Here is a 22,588-nt window from a genome sequence, read left to right as displayed (position 1 = left end):
CCCTCCTGTATTTCGTGAATCAGCCCTTTTATAACAGCCTGTAATGTTTTTTTTCACAATGTTGACTGATGCCAGGAGGAGGTGCACCTCTTTCCTCTTGTGTCCTCTTAGTTTATTTGTGATGTTGTGACAACTGCTGGAGTGTGTCCTCTTTGTCATCTGATCGGATGGACAGAAGCATGACATAGCACTCGTTCTCTGCTGTAAACCTTGAGAACATACGGCATCCTGTCATGAATGCACTCTAAGTCAGACCTTGGAAAATTAAGGCCCGGGGGCTGTTGAGCTTTTCAATCTGGCCCACCGGACATTCCCAAATAATTGTTTTAGATATTTAAAAGATGCAAACTGTCGCTGCCATTATGATGTGCAGTGATGTTTTCAAATGACCGTACGTCTTGAACTATACAAAGTATTTCAAGTGTTTTTGCATGATATACTAGTTACTATGGTAATCTAATTAGTTACTATGGTAATCTAAGTCACAGCAGCTCAGACGAGGCACCAAGCAGTGTGGGTGGGGAGCGTTTCCACAGAGTGTTTCCAGAGCGGCCAGCCTGAAATGCGGGTGTCAGGGACAGACGCGTAAGGAGATTTTTATAGCAAAGTTCTAAAGCTTAGTGATATATTTGCTTGATTGTAAAATATGTCAATCGAGAGGGGGTGTGACGTCCATATGTTGTCAATATTCAGTGTTTTATCGTTCATATTGTAAATCCCACATTCTTTATTTTCATGTACATTCTGGGTGTCTCATTCAGTAAAAAAACGTAAAATTCCATTCCGTTTTTTAAGGCGGTCTGTCATAATGTGTAAAGTATGTTTTTAGTATTCATTTAGACATTATTGGGAGGTTTTGTATTAGTGTTTGTTACGGGTGTACAGGGGAGACGTCGTATTAGCTCTATTTATATATATATATATTATATATATATATATATATATATATATATATATATATATATATATATATATATATATATATATATATATATATAATATATATAAATAAGAAATATTAATATCCATCCATTCATCTTCTTCCGCTTATCCGAGGTCGGGTCGCGGGGGCAGCAGCCTAAGCAGGGAAGCCCAGACTTCCCTCTCCCCAGCCACTTCGTCCAGCTCCTCCCGGGGGATCCCGAGGCGTTCCCAGGCCAGCCGGGAGACATAGTCTTCCCAACGTGTCCTGAGTCTTCCCCGTGGCCTCCTACCGGTCGGACGTGCCCTAAACACCTCTCGAGGGAGGTGATCGGGTGGCATCCTGACCAGATGCCCGAACCACCTCATCTGGCTCCTCTCGATGTGGAGGAGCAGCGGCTTTACTTTGAGCTCCCCCCGAATGGCAGAGCTTCTCACCCTATCTCTAAGGGAGAGCCCTGCCACCCGGCGGAGGAAACTCATTTCGGCCGCTTGTACCCGTGATCTTGTCCTTTCGGTCATAACCCAAAGCTCATGACCATAGGTGAGGATGGGAACGTAGATCGACCGGTAAATTGAGAGCTTTGCCTTCCGGCTCAGCTCCTTCTTCACCACAACGGATCGATACAGCGTCTGCATTACTGAAGACGCCGCACCGATCCGCCTGTCGATCTCACGATCCACTCTTCCCTCACTCGTGAACAAGAAATATTAATAAACAAGGAAAATTAAGTGTGACAGATCCCAAAATGTATGGTGTGCGACTATGTGTGTGAATGAACTGCAGTGTGTTACCTGGACCGGGTCCAGGGTGTACCCCGCCTTCCGCCCGAATGCAGCTGAGATAGGCTCCAGCGCCCCCCGCGACCCCGAAGGGAATAAGCGGTAGAAAATGGATGGATGGATGGTGTTGAGCGAGGGGCGAAAGGCTTGTTCGATGGTGCGTGAGACGGGCAGGTAGACGGGGGTACTCGCGGGGCGTCAGGGTCCGTGTCCAGGCAGGAGGTCGAGATCCAAGATGCAGCCAGGGATCCAAAGGGAACGCGGGGAGACGAGACACACACCTCGTGACGTGGGAACAAAAGCAGGCTGCAGAGAGGCGACAAGGAGGACACGAGACAATGAACACGACGGGGGAGAAAACACAGAGAGCAAAGAGTGCACATAGAGCTTGACGTATCGGCTTACTGTACTGAACAGGAAACTACGTTCTGGCCCCGGATAGCAGGTTGTGCCGGCTTATGAAGGCAGGTCTCATCATCAGCTTCAGGTGTGTTGATTGCCAGCGATTGATTGCAGCTGCTTGCCGCAGCCGGACTGGCACGCTCCTGGCACGCTCCAAGAGGTGCTCCCAGTGCAGCACATACATGAATGCGCACTGGCGTGCGCCCGGGCCATGACAATGTTCCTAGAAATCAGATATACCGGCCCCCGGACACATTTTTTTCTCTCAATTTGGCCCCCCGAGTCATAATAATCGCCCAGGCCTGCTCTAAGTAAATGGTTGGTACCATGCAGGGAGGTTCCACTAGAGCAGAGCTGGGCAAATATTTTGACTCGGGGGCCACATTGAGAGAAAAAAATGTGTCTGGGGGGCCAATGTGTAAATGTGTATAAATGATATACACACATTTAGCTGTAAAAATCTGCTGTACAGTATATGTGTTTGGGTCCCTTTTTTTCAGGAACACTAATACCAAAAGTCACAATGTCCGATAGAATCCTAAAAAAGTTATGACAGACCACCTCAAAAAAACGAAATGGAATTTTAAGTTTTTTTCCAGAATGAAAAACCCAAAATGTACATGAAAATAAAGAAAGTGGGATTTACAATATTAAATATGAACAATAAAACACTGAATATTAACAACATGTGAACGTCGCTCCTCTTTTACTTCTCGAACCAGCTCCTCGATAGACATTTTTTACAATCAAGCAAAACACAACAAAAAAGTAACAACATATGAATGGTAAGGGTAATAAACTCCTACAATATGATATATTATCACTTTCATGCAGAAATTTGTTGTGAAAATTTGCTTCTGCATCTGTTCCTGACACACACGTTTGGGGCTGGCTGCTCTGAAAACAAACCTCGCCCATTCTGCTTTGTTCCCCGTCTGAGCTGCTGTGACGTAGATTACCGTAATAACTCCGATAAAACCCAAAACATTATATATTTGAGCCCGAATATACAGCGGATGAGCTACAAGTTTTAGAAGCTTTGTGATAAGCAGATCGAGCAAGTAGCAGTATTGCTAAGTGCTAAACTAGGAATACAAACTATGACGATAATAAAACAATCACTTACTGTACAATGTCTGCTCTCACTGGGATGCCCACTGATGGGATGTTTTTATCTTCCCGTTTAAAGAATTAATCATAATCTTCACAAACAAGTGTCTTTTCGTGTCTTTCTCGCGACCTCCAAGTCTAAGTCTAAGTTGATCAACTTCTTGGCTTATGTCTACAACCTTCTACTATATTAGAAAGAGACTTTATCTATAATTAACTTTCACCAACTCTGAGGCGATGCAGCAGCCAAGCGGCCCATTTAGCTGTCTGTGATCATTGCACCGCTAAAAAGTAGTTTTTCAGCATTATCGCATTGTAATAATAATATGGCTGATAGCTTGTATTCCGTCATGTGACTTCTTCCTGGAAGTGAAAAGTAGTGGTGGTCAACCAAGTCAAGATGGCTGTTGTGCAGCGAGCTAATTTCAACCATTGAAATACTTTCTATAGTTCAATACTTACGGTAATTTAAAAACAGCACTGCACATCATAACGGCTGCGACAGTTTGGATGTTAAAGGTCTAAAAAAATGATGTAAAACGTCCAGCGGGCCGCATTGAAAATCTTAACAGGCCGCAAGTGGCACGCGGGCCGTATTTTGCCCAGGTCTGTACTAGAGGGATGTGCATCACTAAATTCCCTTTGGCGACTATTTGGAGAACTAATGATCAGTTAATTGTTATAGAAAGGAATTAATCATTTCTGATTGTTCCAAACTCCTTGAGTCAATGCCAGTGTTGTGCTGACTAGAAAACTGCTGCCTGGAGGAGTTGTGCCACATAATGTAACTCATGCCTCTTTAGACAGTAAAGTAAATTATATCAGAGGTGGCCAAAGTTTTTGCCTCCAATTGCCAAAGTGAAAATGTGCCAATCAGCAATTTTTTTTTTACCATGCAACAGAGTGAGAAATTAAGCCTCACACTGCCATATATAAATATTAGGTAATAAAGATCGTCAGGTTCAATAGTTAGAAACTAGTTAGCCTGTAAAACAAATCTATAGATTTTACAGAAAAAAAAAACTGTCAGGTCAGTCAGAATTTGACCCCAAAACAATTATGGGTTGTTTTACACCAAATTACTATAAATTGAAAAACTGTACCACTGTTGTTTCTGTTTCAACATTTTGGTAAATGAGCTGCCAGCTTTTTACTGTAAAATTGTATTCTTTTACACTGCATTACTCTATATCGAAAAACGGTACCACTGTTATTTTTAGGGTTACATTTTGGCGACTGAGCTGCCAGTTTTTTTTTATTGTGAAATGGCCTTTTTTTTTTACACTGCATTACTCTAAATTGAAAAATAGTCCAAGTCTTATTTTTATGGTTAAATTTTGTCGACTTAGCTGCCAGTTTTTTAACTGTAAAATGGCTTTTTTTGTTTTGTTTTTACAGTGCATTACTCTATATTGAAAAACGATCCCACTGTTATTTTTAGGGTTACATTTTGGCGACTGAGCTGCCAGATTGTTACTGTGAAATGATGATAAATAAATGGCATTTATTTTTTTATTTTTTACGGTGCATTACTCAAAATTGAAAAATAGTACCACTCTTATTTTATGGTTAAATTTTGTCGACTCAGCTGCCATTTTTTTTTAACCGTAAAATGGCTTTTTTTTTTTTTTTTACAGTGTATTATTCTAAATTGAAAAAACGTACCACTGTTGTTTTTGTGATTACATTTTGGCGGCTCAGCCGCCAGTTTTTACGATATTTTTTTTTCCACAGTGCATTAAATAAATTGAAAAACAGTAGCATTGTTTTTAACGCAAAATTCTGGTGAAAGAGCCGCGACATTTATTTTACGCTAAATCTACATTCATTGTTTTCACAGTGCATTATTGTAAATACAAAATCGGTACCGTAAATTCGGTAAAATTGGCTTGCATTTTTTTTTTTTACCATGTAGCCTTACGGACATGCCATCAATTATTGTACAGCTTGAAAGGGGTCAAAATGGATGTGTATTAAATTTGGTAGCCACCCTTTGGCGGGCCTAACGTAATGACACGACGAGCCAAATTTGGCCCCAGGACCCTACTTTGGGCTTCCCTGGTTTAGACTAAATCAACTTAATTTGCTTCAAATCAAGACACAATTACCCAACAATCAAAGCCAGACAATATTTTTAAACAATTTAAATATCAGAGTTGCCCCAAAAGAGTATCGGAAATATGCTGCTTTAATTTATTTATACTAAGGGTCTTGATCCGATATTGGATATTGTGTCATGATCCCACGTAACATTTTTGGACTTTGTCATTTTGTTTAAGTTTCAGCTTTTCTTGCTCCCGTGCAAACCTGTCCCTGGTTGCCAATCAGGAAGCTCAGGGCTGGATCACTTTTACATTGCTTTGCTAAGCTTACACTTTAGCTGGTTATCGCTTTGAATGTGTTCTTTCTCTTCTCCTACCAACTACGAAGCTTTTATATTTTTAATCAGTGGAAGACCCACACCATAGCTCTTTAATTTTTGGTACCTATTTGAATGACCTTATGAACTGCTCTTTGCCTACCATCTCTGCACTCTAGGTTCACACGCCAACAGCTATATCGGCCCAATAGCAACAACAAAAAATCATCTCACAATGGCATGAATCAAAATTGTCCTATATTAGCCCCCGATATAAGAATTATATTCAGCTTTGCACCCGCAAGTCCATCCAGTTGTGACCAAAACTCAGGGCTGCAACATCAGGATCCTTTTGGAAGTAAAAAAAAAAGTTAATTTAGACATTTTGAAATGTTTTTTTTTGGTAGCTGTAAAGCTACTGAGCTTTGATTGTCCACACCTGTTTGTGTGTGTCTCCAAGAGGTGCTATTGTGCAGAAGTCATAGATCACATACAACAATGTAACATTAAAGGAGACTTGTAATGATTTTTAAGCACAACTTTGTGGTCTACAAAATGCCCGTCAGCCATTTTTGTGGCGTTTGAGTCCCATACACTTCTCACAAGGGACTGAAAAACATCATACATTAGAATTAAATTCCACTTTTTATTAGAAACGGCAACAGAAACAGACTGAAACCCTCCTAAAACAGGCCTAGTGACACCTCTGTTTGTTTCTCTTCTACACCACTGTAGCCTATATACTGTAGCACTACAAATATTTGAAAAACACTGTCAAAATGGAACATTATATATATTTTTGTTCTATAACTCTTGTATTGGATCTTATATTTGATATCATACAACTGTCTTAAATGATCTGTCTGAAGCTGCATCATTGACAGTTTTCAATAACTTATGGACCTATTCTCCAGTTTTGGCATTTCTTTACGCGCAATATACAGTACAGGCCAAAAGTTTGGACACACCTTCTCATTCAATGCCTTTTCTTTATTTTCATGACTATTTACATTGTAGATCGTCACTGAAGGCATCAAAACTATGAATGAACACATGTGGAGTTATGTACTTAACAAAAAAAGGTGAAATAACTGAAAACATCTTTTATATTCTAGTTTCTTCAAAATAGCCACCTTTTGCTCTGATTACTGCTTTGCACACTCTTGCCATTCTCTCTATGAGCTTCAAAAGGTAGTCACCTGAAATGGTTTTCACCCTTATCAGGGTTGATTAGTGGAATTTCTTGCTTTATCAAAGGGGTTGGGACCGTCAAGTGTGTTGTGAATGAGGTGTGTCCAAACTTTTGGCCTGTGCTGTAATGATGCACTTTTCTCTTGGTATTTTCCCACCCAGACTGCCACCTTGCATAAAGTCGTAAGTAAATGCGGGCTCGTATCGTTCTTTTAAAAGGGAACTGTACTTTTTGGGTAATTTCGCTATGTAAGAAGAGAACACATATGTGTTTCTTTTATTATGCATTATAATTTATAATACACGGCAAGTAAGAGGTGCCTAACAGTTAAGCTAATGGGAGTCATCTATTGCGCCCATAAAGCTCTTTAAAAAAACAGCCAACAATACTCCATTTACATCTTGTGACCTGAATATTACCAAGTGTTGCTTTGATTAGCATGCCGTCACGTCCGGCTTATTAAATATGCGTGGTGGTCAACCTAGCTCTGTTCTCAAAGGGTACTTCGTGCCATTTAGCCTGTCTCAAAGAAAAAAATGCCATGTGCTTGCGTTGTTTTTGGCTGTACGACTCGTTCAAGTCGCGAATAGGATAAAAGTTTCTTCAGAGTTCCTCGAGAAGTAATCAAGAAGGGCGAAAGAGTGCAAGATTTTCCGAAAGACGACGACAAAAGTAGCACACACTCCAGTCCAAGGGAGCAGAACCGAAGAACGCACACGTTTGCAGTAAATGCTTTGTTAAAGGTTTGTTTGATTTTCTTTTGAAGATTAGTATTTCCCATTTGAGTATTATCTTGATATTATTTGTATTTTATCTAAAAAACTACTTTAAGCGGTGCAATGATCACAGAGAGCTAACTGAGCCGCTGAGCTGCTGCATCACCTCCGAGTTGGTAAAAGTTTATTCTAGATTATGTCTCTTTCTAACATAGTAGAAGGTTGTAAACATAAACCAAGAAGTGGTTAAATTTGACTTTCAACTTAGACTTGGACACGAAAGACACATGTTTGTAAATGAAAGTATGTGTTGCTGAGTCCGACTTGGATGTGATCTGGTGCTTAATTTGAAAATTGATTTTTGTTTGTGGATTGTATGCAACCTGTTGTGTTCCCTGGTTTTCAGTGTACATGGGTGAAGGTGTGTGTTGCTGAGCCCGATCTGAACGTAATCTGAACTGGACCTGGTTTTAAGAACCCTTTTGAACAATCTGATTTCATTGACAACCCGGTCTGGTGAAGATAAGGTCCTTTGTTTTGTTTTTTTTTGTTTTTTTTTTAAAGTGGAATAAAATAAGATAAATAAAAAAAAAAAATAAATAAAAAAAAAAACCTTTTTCTTGGATATAAAAGAAAGTAAAACAATATAAAAACAATTACATAAAAATAGTAATTAATGAAAATGTTAGTGGACCAGCAGCACACACAATCATGTGTGCTTTAAAGACTGTATCCCTTGCAGACTGTATTATTCTATATTGTAGGAACCAGAAGTTTTTAATTACAGAAAGAGACAGCCCATTTTGTGTAAATGAGTGTGGATGGGGGAGGGAGGGTTTTCTTGGGTTGATGCACTAATGGTAAGTGTATTTTGTGTTTTTTTATGTAGTTTAAAGTAATAAAAGAAAAATAGATAAATAAATAAAAAGATACATGTTTGTGAGGATTATGATTAAGTCTTCATTTAAACAAGAAGATAAAACATCCCATCAGTGGATGGAGAAACATATGTTTAATATACCGTAAGATTTGTTGTTAAAATAAAGCTAATAATGACCTTGTTTTGTGATCCCCTTTATTTAGAAAAAGTATCGAAACACACTTTGGTATCGGGACAACCCTAGTATGGACACGTAACAGCGTCTTCCTCCGGCTGAATGTAACTCCACAGATTAAACTTAAGATGCTCGTGTTTGTGTGCATGAATGTGAGGTGCAGTTGACAGCTGACAGATGGACATAACTGTCAAATAATTAGTTGAATAGATTGACTAAAATGTTTTCAGGAATTCTGCTCGCTACATTTTTGCCAATATGTTCAATTAAGAGAATGATGATGGTCACGCTATATTATATATGTATTTTCTATTAAATAGTCACATTATAGTTCCATGTTCCCGGTCCAGCTGAAATCCCTGTTGGCATTGAACGTCCATTAGCCCCAGGATGTCCAAACGGGGCCCGCCATGGTCGTTCTTCTTCTCTTCCACTCAAGCAGACAAAACAACGATTTTGTTTTTTGATTCGGAGCCGCATTATAGTCATTTTTTATCCTCATCTCAATGGATGTTTTCAGGTGCATCCAAATGAAGCAATCAGAATAGATTTGATAGTTGTTTGGTAAATGTAATTTATTGTTTTGCTATGTGTGGTATCAGAGGTTTTCACTATGTAAAGTGCTTTGAGTCACTAGAGAAAAGCGCTATATAAATATAATTCACTTCACTTCACTTCAGAGGTGGGTAGTAATGCGCTACATTTACTCCGTTACATCTACTTAAGTAACTTTTAGGATAAATTGTACTTCTAAGAGTAGTTTTAATGCAACATACTTTTACTTTTACTTGAGTATATTTATAGAGAAGAAACACAACTTTTACTCCGCTCCGTTTATCTACATTCAGCTCGCTACTCGCTACTGATTTTTAGCGATCTGTTAATGCACGCTTTGTTTGTTTTGGTTTGTCAGACAGACTTTCAAAGTAGGATCTATCGCATGCCTGCGTTTCACCAATCAAATACAGTCACTGGTGACGTTTGAATCCGTTTCACCAATCAAACAGAGCCAGGCGGTCACATGATTAACTGCACATAAAGTTTCAGCGGCAAACAACAACAAGCTTAAGCTTACATGAACTCAACGTCAAATTTGAGGAAGCACATCGCGGTAAGTAACGTTAGTAGATATTTTGGCTGTCACAGGAGGCTGATGTTAGCTTCCCTGCTATAAATCACTGTCAAATATACATCGTGTGGGGACATTTATTAACGCATTGCAGCCTCATAGACAGACAGACAGAGACACACACACACTATCAGTTTATGGTTTGCGCAAAGGCTAACTTGTTATTTTCCTTTGTAATCTCTGCCTACTGAGCCTATGGTGCTGTTAAGTTATTGTGGCTCAATTTGCTTTCATTTTTTTATGTTAATGTATTATTATTTAATATATATTGTTGTTTTAGTTGCTTAAGAGATATTCCTGGCTCTGAATTTGCTCATTGCTATTTTTATCTTTTTGTGCATTATTTGTTACCGTCATCATTAAACGAACAGGTTACTCATCAGTTACTCAGTACTTGAGTAGTTTTTTCACAACATACTTTTTACTTTTACTCAAGTAAATATTTGGGTGACTACTCCTTACTTTTACTTGAGTAATACATCTCTAAAGTAACAGTACTCTTACTTGAGTACAATTTCTGGCTACTCTACCCACCTCTGTGTGGTATACACTGCATCCAAACTTCAAGTGTGCTGAACTTATTTCAGACTTGGAAAACCTCAGCTTTTTCTACTCAAAGTGGTCATATTATGATATTTTTTTTTTTTTTTACATTTAAAACACTTCCTTGTGGTGTACATAACTTGTAATGGTGGTTCTTTGGTCAAAACCCTGCATAGATTATGTTTTATTACGTTTGTCTCCTCAGGATGCACTTTGACAGTATCTTCTCCCCGTCAGCCATGGTATAGTTTTTAGGGCTTCCAAATCGAGTTTACTGACAGATTAGGTTTGAACTTGGGTTGTCCAATATTTTGGTATTTCGATACTTTTCTAAATAAAGGGGACCACAAAAAATGGCATTATTAGCTTTATTTTAACAAAAAATCTTACGGTACATTAAACATATGTTTTTTATTGCAATCTAAGAACAATGTTGTCCTTAAAAAGAGTGATCATACTAGACAACTTGTATTTTATTAGTAAGTAAACAAACAAAGACTCCTAATTAGTCTCCTGACGTATGCAGTAACATATTGTGTCATTTATCATTCTATTATTTTGTCAAAATTATAAAAGACAAATTGTAAAAATGTATTATTAATCCACTTGTTCATTTACTGTTAATATCTACTTATTTTCTCTTTTAACATGTTCTATCTACACTTCTGTTAAAATGTAAAAATCACTTATTCTTCTGTTGTTTGGATACTTTACATTAGTTTTGGATGATACCACAAATTTAGGTATCGATCCGATACCAAGTAGGTACTGGATCATACATTGGTCATATGCAAAGTCCTCATGTGTCCAGGGACATATTTCCTGAGTTTATAAACATAACATGAATTTAAAAAAAAGGATTTTGTGACGATAAAAAATATTGATGTAATCATAGTAGTATCGACTACTTGTACTTGGTATCATTACAGTGGATGTCAGGTGTAAATCCACCCATGGCATTTGATTACTTTCAGGCGCGCTAGCTTTTGTTTACTTTATCTGTCGCCATAGAGGCGAGGATTAGGGATTTAGAAGAAGCTAAAACACTGCGACTGCGGATGGATGTTAGCCGCTAACTAGCCAGGTCTTAAGGCGTTTCAGTGTTATAACGTCACCTTTATCATCAGTTTTTAAGCCAAAATGTGTTCAATCTTCCTTTTATGTCTACACACCGTGTCTGCTTGTAAGTACTCAGTAAATGTGCGCTGCCGAACATGCTCCTCTGCTCGTAAAACCAGCAATGTCATGAAGTGATGGCACGCCGTCATGCCTGTTGTGAACCGGTACTTTTCAAACAGAGTATAGTACCGTTTTACATTCATTAGTACCGCGATACTATACTAGTACCGGTATACCGTACAACCCTAGTTTGAATTATATGCTACTTTGTATTAGAAATGGCAACAGCGGAGGACGCATGTGCATGTACGAGCCAGTCCGCCCCACACCGAGAGAATAGAGAAAAAGGCGGAACTTATTGTGTCAGAATTGTTACTAACAGTTTGGTCATGTTTGGGTTTTCCTGTGTGTTTGTGTTTATTTACTGTCAGCGCTCTTATTTTAGTTCAACATCCTGCATGTCTTCCTGAGCGCTCGTTTCTTATTCCAATTTATGCCTGCCTCGCCCTCCAGTCAGGACTCGATGATTCTGTCAGGTGCTGTCGGTCTTGAACACCAAGATGCAGAGATAGCAGGCGTAGCGCAGGAAAACATGACTTTAATGTTAAAAAAGGCAACAGGAAACAGTCATCGAGCCCTGACTGGAGGGCGAGGCAGGCATAAATAGCAGCCTGATTGGCAACTGCAACCAGGTGTGCCAGGCTGCCAATCAGGGACAGGTGAGGGAAACGAGCGCTCAGGGAGACATGCAGGAAGTGGAACTAAAATAAGAGCGCTGACAGGAAATAAACGCAAACACACAAAACAAATAAACACTTTTTCTGCAGGCGAGCTACTTTTCAATTGACCAAGTGGAGGGGATCTACCACATTCATATATATATTTAATATTTGTTTATTTATGAAAGAGACGTTTTTATCAACAAGTTAAAGGCCTACTGAAATTACATTTTTTTATTTAAACAGGGATAGCAGATCCATTCTATGTGTCAGACTTGATCATTTCGCGATATTGCCATATTTTTGCTGAAAGAATTTAGTAGAGAACATCGACGGTAAAGTTCGCAACTTTTGGTTGCTGATAAAAAAAGCCTTGCCTCTACCGGAAGTAGAGTGACGTCACACAAGTTGAACGTCTCCTCACATTTCCCCATTGTTTACACCAGCAGCGAGAGCGATTCGGACCGAGAAAGCGCCGATTACCACATTAATTTGAGCGAGGATGAAAGATTTGTGGATGAGGAACGTGAGAGTGAAGGACTAGAGTGCAGTGCAGGACGTATCTTTTTTCGCTCTGACCGTCATTTAGATACAAGGGCTAATTGGATTCCACACTTTCTCCTTTTTCTATTGTGGATCACGGATTTGTATTTTAAACCACCTCGGATACTATATCCTCTTGAAAATGAGAGTCGAGAACGCGAAATGGACATTCAGTGACTTTTATCTCCACGACAATACATCGGTGAAGCACTTTAGCACGGAGCTAACGTGATAGCATTGGGCTTAACTGCAGATAGAAACAAAATAAATAAACCCCTGACTGGAAGGATAGACAAAAAATCAACAATACTATTAAACCATGGACCTGTAACTACACGGTTAATGCTTTCCAGCCTGGCGAAGCTTAACAATGCTGTTGCTAACGACACCATTGAAGCTAACTTAGCTACGGGACCTCGACAGAGCTATGCTAAAAACATTAGCTCTCCACTTATGCCAGCTCTCATCTGCTCATCAACACCAGTGCTCACCTGCGTTCCAGCGAACGACGGAGCGACGAAGGACTTCACCCGATCATCGATGCGGTCGGCGGCTAGCGTCGGATAGCGCGTCTACTATCCAAGTCAAAGTCCTCCTTGTTGTGTTGCTGCAGCCAGACGCTAATACACCGATCGCACCTACAGCTTTCTTCTTTGCAGTCTCCATTGTTAATTGAACAAATTGCAAAAGATTCACCAACACAGATGTCCAGAATACTGTGGAATTTATCGATGAAAACAGACGATTTAAGCTGGCGACCGACCTATTCCAAAATGTCTGATTCAACTATTGACGTCACGCGCATACGTCATCATACATAGACGTTTTCAACCGGAAGTTTCCCGGGAAATTTAAAATTGCACTTTATAAGTTAACCAGGTCGTATTGGCATGTATTGCAATGTTAAGATTTCATCATTGATATATAAACTATCAGACTGCGTGGTCGGTAGTAGTGGGTTTCAGTAGGCCTTTAAAGGTGTTTAATGATAATACAAGCATGTTTAACACATATAGATTCCTTTCTTTCATGAAGACAAGAATATAAGTTGGTGTATTACCTGATTCTGATGACTTGCATTGATTGGAATCAAACAGTAGTGATGATAACGTCCACATTTTCAAATGGAGGAGAAAAAAAGTCCTCCTTTCTGTCCAATACCACATGAAAGTGGTTGATTTTTCGCATCTTATTTGTCCAGCTTCCATACACCTTTTTATACACTTTACAAAAAATACATTGGCGGCAAACTCTATAGCTTGCTAGCTTGTGCGTGCCAGCTTTCTGAGACTCTTATTTTGTTAGCGCAGGCAGGATGAAGCTGGGCTTTCATTGTGAAGACGGGAACTGTGCAGTCGGCCTTTAGAGTTTTGACGGCAGGTATGGCGCGAGAGTCTGTCGAAATAAAAAGTGTTTCTCGCCTTCCTGTCGGTCATTTTTTCTTAATAATGATCTGGCAGCAGCCAGCGTCATCTCACAAGACCCTCGGGTGCCGTGAATGTCAATCAAGTGACGAAAGTGACATCTTAGTGAAGACTGATGATCGCTAATTTTTAGGTCTATTTTTTTAATGCCTGGCTGGCGATCGACTAACACACCCTCCGCCATCGACCGGTAGCTCGCAATCGCCGTAATGGGCACCCCTGGACTACAATGGCGGACTCGCGCCAAAGCACTTTGGGCAAATGTGAATCACATATGAAGACTCTTTAACCTCACAGGTTTTGCAAAATCCCAATTAGCTCGTTTGACGTAAGCATGAAAAAAGGCACGTTTAATAAATATTTCCACAATTTCCGTGACTCATACAGATCCCAAATACACAACAGCCGGCGCCAATAGATAAGACAAGTTGGTTTTGTGTGATAGGGCACTTAATTATGAGGTATTGCTTATACATTTCTTCTACAGACACTATGCTTGGCTCCAACAGGTGATTGTTGACAACACGACACTCTTTCCACCCGTGCACCGTCCCGTAACATGTTTGTTGCGTGTGCGACAAGCTGTTGACACGTGTTTGCAGCGACATGTGTAAATACACACAGCTGGCAATATGTGCAAAGAGTTGCATGCATACTCTACAGTGTGTGTGTGTGTGTGTGTGTGTGTGTGTGTGTGTGTGTGTGTGTGTGTGTGTGTGTGTGTGTGTGTGTGTGTGTGTGTATAGGTGGAGAGTGTGGTTGTAAAAAAAAAAAAAAAAAAAAAAGCAGCCAAAGCAGTTGTTGGACGGTTTCAAATTCCCCTTTACACTGAGAGGAGGGAGGATGTGTGTGTGTGTGTGTGTGTGTGTGTGTGTGTGTGTGTGTGTGTGTGTGTGTGTGTGTGTGTGTGTGTGTGTGTGTGTGTGTGTGTGTGTCAGGAGAGCCTTCCAATCAGGGGAGAAATGACAGACAGACAGAGCTCAGAAATGGAAAGCAAAGTGGTGAGACAGAGACTAGAGAGGGGGTGCAGAAGGGGGCGGGACTTTTGCCGGGCGGTGGGCGTGGCCTCCGCCCTGTCGCTCAACAGCGGTCGCCGCTTCCAGTGGGCGGTCCTGTGAGAGGGCGGCATCCAATGGCAGCGGACGCTGCTCGTGTCGCCATGGTGACGGGGCCGTGCCCAAGGAGGTTGTGATGGTTTGACAGGTGCGTGACAATCGGAGCTCTCTGCAAGCATGTACGCCAAAGGCAAGAGCAGCAACGTGCCGTCCGACAGCCAAGCCAGGGAAAAGTAAGTTTTATTCATGGGGGGGGGTCACACACCGTTGCGTGTGGAGGTGGGGGGGGGTTCGTGCGTGTGCAGCCGAGCGCGACACGGAGCTCTGCGCCCGGGCTTGGAAAGTTGACCGGTTGCTCTCTTTTAGGAAAGAAAAGCAGTTTGAACGTTTTTTTTTTTCTCTCCTTTTCGCTAAATTCCAGTAGAATTTAGTGCGATGTTTGTTTTTTTTCTTCTGCTGTCAACGAGTCACAACTTCCAGGATGTATTTATTATTATTATTTTTTGCCGTTTAAAACCTTGCGCATCCTGAAATGAAAGTGAAACTAGACATTGAGCCTGGATGCACGCGGGGAGCAAGTGCGCGTGTTCATGCGCAGCATGCACGGCTCCCAAAAGGGGCTTTTTTGTTGTTGTTGTTGTTGCATGTTTGAAAATGCTAAGATTTGAATAGTTTTCAAGGTAGAGGACATGACAAAATAAAATGGTAAAGAAAAGTGCTTGGAATTCTAGCCTATATGATAAATACTGTAAGTTCAGGGGTCAGGAACCTTTTTGAAAGCCAAATATTTTAAAATGTATTTCCGTGAGAGCCATATAATATTTTTTTAACAATGAATACAACTAAATGTGTGCATTTTTAAGTAAGACCAACATTTTTAAAAAGTCTCTTATTTTTTTTAATAACATTGGGCCCCATTCAGCAACCATTCTTAAGAACAAATTTTGTTCTTAGGCCCATTGATGGTTATGAAGATTTTAAGGAGATTTTTGTACTCACCAATGTTTTCTTAGGTGGGATTTGTTCGTAGGTAAGAACAAAACCTACGAGTGCTCCGGAGCACTCTTAGGGTGGCCTATTTCTTCATTAGTGTGACAAGTTCCCTTACTTCTATTGTCTAATGTTAAATTAATATCATAGATAGATAGATAGATATAGACAAGACATACAGACAAACATATAGCACGCACACACACACACACACACACACACACACACACACACACACACACACATACACATACACCAGTGACGTGCGGTGAAGTTCATGGCTGGTGAGGCACTGACTTCATCACAGTCAGATTTACAAAATATGAACCCTAAAGAGTATCTTATTCACCATTTGATTGGCAGCAGTTAACAGGTTATGTTTAAAAGCTCATACCAGCATTCTTCCCTGCTTGGCACTCAGCATCAAGGGTTGGAATTGGGGGTTAAATCACCAAAAATGATTCCCGGGCGCGGCGCCGCTGCTGCCCACTGCTCCCCTCACCTCCGAGGGGTTGATCTAGGGGATGGGTCAAATGCAGAGGACAAATTTCACCACACCTAGTGTGTGTGTGACAATCATTGGTACTTTAACTTAACTTTAACTTTACACATACAAACTGTAGCACACAAAAAAGCACATTTAATAAAAAAAACATTATTATGGTCTTACCTTTACTTATAAATGAAGTCCATGCGCCACTCCTGAACAAAGGCATCGATAACTTGTTTATAGAAGTCTTCCTTATCTTTCTTCAGTTTTAAAAGTCTCTCTGTTTTGATGGAGATCTTCCTTTAAGTATTACCTCCTGCTTCGATTGAAAGTCCAGTTTAGAAAACTGTTTTATTTTAGATATGTAATCTTCCATGTTAAAAGTCCAGGCGAGAGGAAAAAATAAACGATCGCTAACTGTTGCTGCTTGTTGTCACTTATTCTGCAGCCGAGTAGTCGCAAAAATTATCCCTGAGATCACTAGCGCCCTCTACCACCATTAGGCGGGATTACTGCGAGCCTCAGCAAGTGCGTCTTCGCAGCAGTTTTATGATTGCTCAGCACAAGAAATACGTTACACACATACAGTTGTTGACTAAATACACTGTACATTATATACCTCAGCTAACTAAACTATGGAAATGTATAATATAATTCATGTAGCAATACGGTCTCACTGCACAGCAGGCCAGCAGTTAGCCGAGTCATTGCGCAATCCACGGTGAGGCTCAACTGGCTGCTGACTCACCGCAAGTCTCTTCTCAGTATTTGAACGGCAAATGTGAAAATTCAGCGATTTTGAATAAAAATAATCTAAAAAATGGTGAAGATAAATGGAAAATAACTTTATAGTCTAATCACTGGATATATATAACAATTTAATATATTTTTTTCTTTTTACATTTTTTTTCTTTCCATGATGGCACGTGAGGCCCCGCCTCACCTGCCTCCCCTGACTGCACGTCACTGACACACACACACTCTTGCTGCTACTGCAAGATGCCGCAGATCGTGCCCTTGGGAGGGAGCGCATATTTCACGACCATGTTTTGCCCGAAGTGACAAATATTTATTTGACCGCTTCATGGCTACCTCAGCGGTCCCCCCTTTCTTAAACTTACATTTTGACATTATGTATTTCCCCCGCGGGATAATACGAATTTCTCTTCTGTAATCTGTTTGTATTATACTCCATGTGTCTGCATGTTCGGCTTTTCCGCCGAAATTGTGCCCTTATATGGGGAATTAAGGGTGTTTACCTATGCAAATTACAGAATTAAGGGTGTTTACATATGCATATTGGGGATATAAAGGCGTGTTTATATTCAAATTCTGATAGACACGCCCGCGCTAAACATCCGGTATTCAGTTACTTAAGAACAGCAGGTGGGAACAATTTGGGCGTTTAAGAACACATCATGAATTTGAATGGACTCCTCTTAGGAAATCACTTAGGAAGAAAGATAAGAGGAAAATTTAGAAACGTATTGCTGAATAGGGCCCATTGTTATTCTGAAGCTAACCAATAATAAATAAAATACTTCTTACCATTAATGCGACTTCTTGAACAGGTGCGGTAGAAAAGGGATGGATGGATTAAAGTGCATGAGAATGTTTTATTTTATGAATGTTATTTTTTGCAATGTCAGCTAAGGTTTATCTGAGAGCCAGATGCAGTCATCAAAAGAGCCACATCTGGCTCGAGAGCTATAGGTTCCCTCCCCCTGCTGTAGTTGATGTACAAACGCTGTTTCCATATGAGTTGAGAAATTGTGTTAGATGTAAATATAAACGGAATACAATGATTTGCAAATCCTTTTCAACCCATATTCATTTGAATGCGCTACAAAGACAACATATTTGATGTTCAAACTCATAAACTTGATTTTTTTTTTGCAAATAATAATTAACTTAGAATTTCATGGCTGCAACACGTGCCAAAGTAGTTGGGAAAGGGCATGTTCACCACTGTGTTACATGGCCTTTCCTTTTAACAACACTCAGTAAACGTTTGGGAACTGAGGAGACACATTTTTTAAACTTCTCAGGTGGAATTCTTTCCCATTCTTGCTTGATGTACAGCTTAAGTTGTTCAACAGTCCGGGGGTCTCCGTTGTGGTATTTTAGGCTTCATAATGCACCGCACATTTTCAATGGGAGACAGTTCTGGACTACAGGCAGGCCAGTCTAGTACCCGCACACTTTTACTATGAAGCCACGTTGATGTAACACGTGGCTTGGCATTGTCTTGCTGAAATAAGCAGGGGCGTCCATGGTAACGTTGCATGGATGGCAACATATGTTGCTCCAAAACCTGTATGTACCTTTCAGCATTAATGGCGCCTTCACAGATGTGTAAGTTACCCATGTCTTGGGCACTAATACACCCCCATACCATCACAGATGCTGGCTTTTCAACTTTGCGCCTATAAAAATCCGGATGGTTCTTTTCCTCTTTGGTCCGAGGACACGACGTGCACAGTTTCCAAAAACAATTTGAAATGTGGACTCGTCAGACCACAGAACACTTTTCCACTTTGTATCAGTCCATCTTAGATGAGCTCAGGCCCAGCGAAGCTGACGGCGTTTCTGGGTGTTGTTGATAAACGGTTTTCGCCTTGCATAGGAGAGTTTTAACTTGCACTTACAGATGTAGCGACCAACTGTAGTTACTGACAGTGGGTTTCTGAAGTGTTCCTGGGCCCATGTGGTGATATCCTTTACATACTGATGTCGCTTGTTGATGCAGTACAGCCTGAGGGATCGAAAGTCACGGGCTTAGCTGCTTACGTGCAGTGATTTCTCCAGAGTCTCGGAACCCTTTGATGATATTACGGACCGTAGATGGTGAAATCCCTAAATTCCTTGCAATAGCTGGTTGAGAAAGGTTTTCTTAAACTGTTCAACAATTTGCTGACGCATTTGTTGACAAAGTGGTGACCCTCGCCTCATCCTTGTTTGTGAATGACTGAGCATTTCATGGAATCTACATTTATACCCAATCATGGCACCCACCTGTTCCCAATTTGCCTGTTCGCCTGTGGGATGTTCCAAATAAGTGTTTGATGAGCATTCCTCAACTTTATCAGTATTTATTGCCACTTTTCCCAGATTTTTTGTCACGTGTTGCTGGCCTCAAATTCTGAAGTTAATGATTATTTGCAACAAAAAAAAAAGTTTATCAGTTTGAACATCAAATATGTTGTCTTTGTAGCATATTCAACTGAATATGGGTTGAAAATGATTTGCAAATCATTGTATTCCGTTTATATTTACATCTAACACAATTTCCCAACTCATATGGAAACGGGGTTTGTAATAAAATAACCAATGGACATATTCTTGTGCAGTATATAGGGTTTTCTTTCATTTTCTCTCCTTCAGCGGTGTTTTAACTTGTAATACAGAGTGAATATTTCACATTTTACAGTACGTATGTATGCAAAAGCATGAATATTGTTCTTGAACTTGGATTTGAGTTTGGCGAAATCTTATGCCTGAATACTTTAGACAAGGATGTGTGTCCTGTCTGCACTCTGGTGAAAAACTACATTTTTGTGTTATTATGTTCAAGGCTGCACGGTGGACTAGAGGCTAGCATGTTGGCTTCACAGGGTTTGAATCTCTGTGTGGAGCTTGCATGTCTTCCCAGTGTTTGTGTGGGTTTTCTCTGCATACTCTGGCTTCCTCCCACATCCCGTAAGCATGCATGTTCGGTTAATTGCAGACTCTACACTGTCCATACAGGAGTGAGTGTGGCTGGTTGTTGGGTGTCAGCTGGGATAGGCTCCAGCTCACCCGTGACCCTAATGAGGACCAGTGATATGGAAAATGGATGGATGGATTAGTGCTTGACGGAGTTGAAGGACAGGACAGCGTATTGAGTGATTATTTTTCTCACATTTGTGCTTCTGTCATCTCTCTGATGTATAAAATGTGGAGGTAAATATGGGTCATGTGTGCTCCTACAGTATCGTTTATGCAAAACCGTTTTTTTTTTTTCATTTATTAAGTAATATAATACAATCTAACAGTATAGAAATTACAAGATAATTCCCTAATTCCGTTCTACTACACATAATTGCAAAGACATGTACAAGTATTTTGTAAAAGTAAGTTCAATAATGCAAAAGTTATTTTAATAATTACTAACTTTTGATTCAACTGTTAGCAAGTTTTCTGCAAATAAATGTGCATTTAAGTAAAACATTTTTAATAAATTGTCGTGAAATTGCATTTGTGTTTAAAGTTAGTTTTCAAATATGCGAGCGAGTAGTAAATAACCTGTGATTAATACTGGATAATCATGATTAATCCAAATTCAAAAGTGTGATTAATCTGGTTAAAACAATCAATCGTTTGACAGCACTACTCTATTTCTATATGTTTGCGCTGTGGTCTAACAATTAAGATTTTTTTTTACCAAAGGCTGAATATTTGAGAGAGAGAGAGAGAGAGAGCGAGAGAGAGAGAGAGAGAGAGAGAGAGAGAGAGAGAGAGAGAGAGAGAGAGAGAGAGAGAGAGAGAGAGAGAGAGAGACCAGAAACTGCAACAAAAGTATTGATTCCATTACGCTAGTATCAATCTGATACCAATACTCACCTTAATAGCGATACTATCACTATTTAGATCGATACGCCCGCTCCTACTACATAGTGGGAATCGCCTGGGATGGAGGCACCACCAGACGACCCTAATGCCTGCATTAATGTATATTTGTGAGATTTACTAAAGACATGTGCTTTTGTAAGGTTTGCAAACACCAACATTTTTTTTTTCCACAATATGATAGTAATGTTCTTAGAATCCTGAGATAATGCGTTTGAAGCATAAAAAAAAATGTATTCAAACATAACTCTTAAACCCTGCGATGAGGTGGCGACTTGTCCAGGGTGTACCCCGCCTTCCGCGCGATTATAGCTGAGATAGGCTCCAGCGCCCCCCGCGACCCCGAAGGGAATAAGCGGTAGAAAATGGATGGATGGACATAACTCTTAAACCAAACATGCAATATGTTTAATAATGCCTGTATTAATGTATCTTTGTGAGTTTTACTAGAGACATGTGCTTTAGTAAGGTTTGCAAACACCAAAATTAGTTCTTTACACAATATGACAGTAATGTTCTTAGAATCCTGAGATAATGCGTTTGAAGCATAAAAAAAATGTATTCAAACATAACTCTTAAACCAAACATGCAATATGTCTAATAAAGCCTGTATTCATGTATCTTTGTGAGTTTTACTAGAGACATGTGCTTTTGTAAGGTTTGCAAACACAAACATTTGTTTTTTGCACAGTGTGACAGTAATGTTCTTAGAATCCTGAGAAAATGCGATTGAAGCAATAAAAACAGTATTCAAGCATAACTCCTAAACCAAACATGCAATATGTCTAATAACGCCTGTATTCATGTATCTTTGTGAGATTCACTAGAGACATGTGCTTTTGTAAGGTTTGCTAACACAAAAATTAGTTTTTTACTAGATATGACAGTAATGTTGTTAGAATCCTGAGATAATGCGAAAAAAAGCAATAAAAATGTATTCACACATAACTCCTAAACCAAACATGCAATATGTCCAATAATGCCTGTATCTATGTATATTTGTGAGATTTACTAGAAACATGTGCCTTTGTAAGGTTTGCAAACACAAAAATTAGTTTTTACTCAATATGACAGTAATGTTCTTAGAATCCTGAGATAATGCGATTGAAGGAAAACAATAATTCTTCAAGCATAACTCCTAAACTAAACATGCAATATGTCTAATAATGCCTGTGTTAATGTATCCTTCTGTGTTTTACTAGAGACATGTGCTTTTGTAAGGTTTGCAAACACAAAAAATATTTGTTTTACATGATATGACAGTAATGTTCTTAGAATCCTGAGATAATGCGATTGAAGCAATAAAAAAATTCTTCAAGCATAACTCCTAAACCAAACATGCAATATGTCTAATGATGCCTGTATTCATGTATCCTTGTGAGTTTTACTAGAGACATGTGCTTTTGTAAGGTTTGCAAACACAAACATTT

The 22,588-nt window shown here is 39.7% G+C and overlaps 1 protein-coding gene across 5 annotated transcripts in view; it reads left to right on the top strand.

The window, feature by feature from the left end:
• The window catches only part of ssbp2b (single stranded DNA binding protein 2b), a 316,774-nt gene that overhangs the window by 92,641 nt on the left and 201,545 nt on the right, over window positions 1-22,588 (top strand). Inside the window, exon 1 of one of the 5 annotated variants that reach the window (XM_061986546.1) lies at window positions 15,115-15,303. The exons of 2 other annotated variants lie outside the window; for them this stretch is intronic. In XM_061986546.1, the coding sequence (XP_061842530.1) occupies window positions 15,248-15,303 (56 nt within the window). In that variant the 5' untranslated portion in view covers window positions 15,115-15,247. Of the gene's footprint in view, window positions 1-15,114; window positions 15,304-22,588 lie in introns of those variants that run through there. 2 more of the 5 variants (XM_061986547.1, XM_061986549.1) reach the window with 2 other exon arrangements.

The sequence above is a fragment of the Nerophis lumbriciformis genome, linkage group LG12 (assembly GCF_033978685.3).
Source record: "Nerophis lumbriciformis linkage group LG12, RoL_Nlum_v2.1, whole genome shotgun sequence".
NCBI classification, from domain to species: Eukaryota; Metazoa; Chordata; class Actinopteri; order Syngnathiformes; family Syngnathidae; genus Nerophis; species Nerophis lumbriciformis.
Note: the sequence above shows the minus strand (reverse complement) of the source record. Positions and strands in the feature narration are given on the sequence as shown.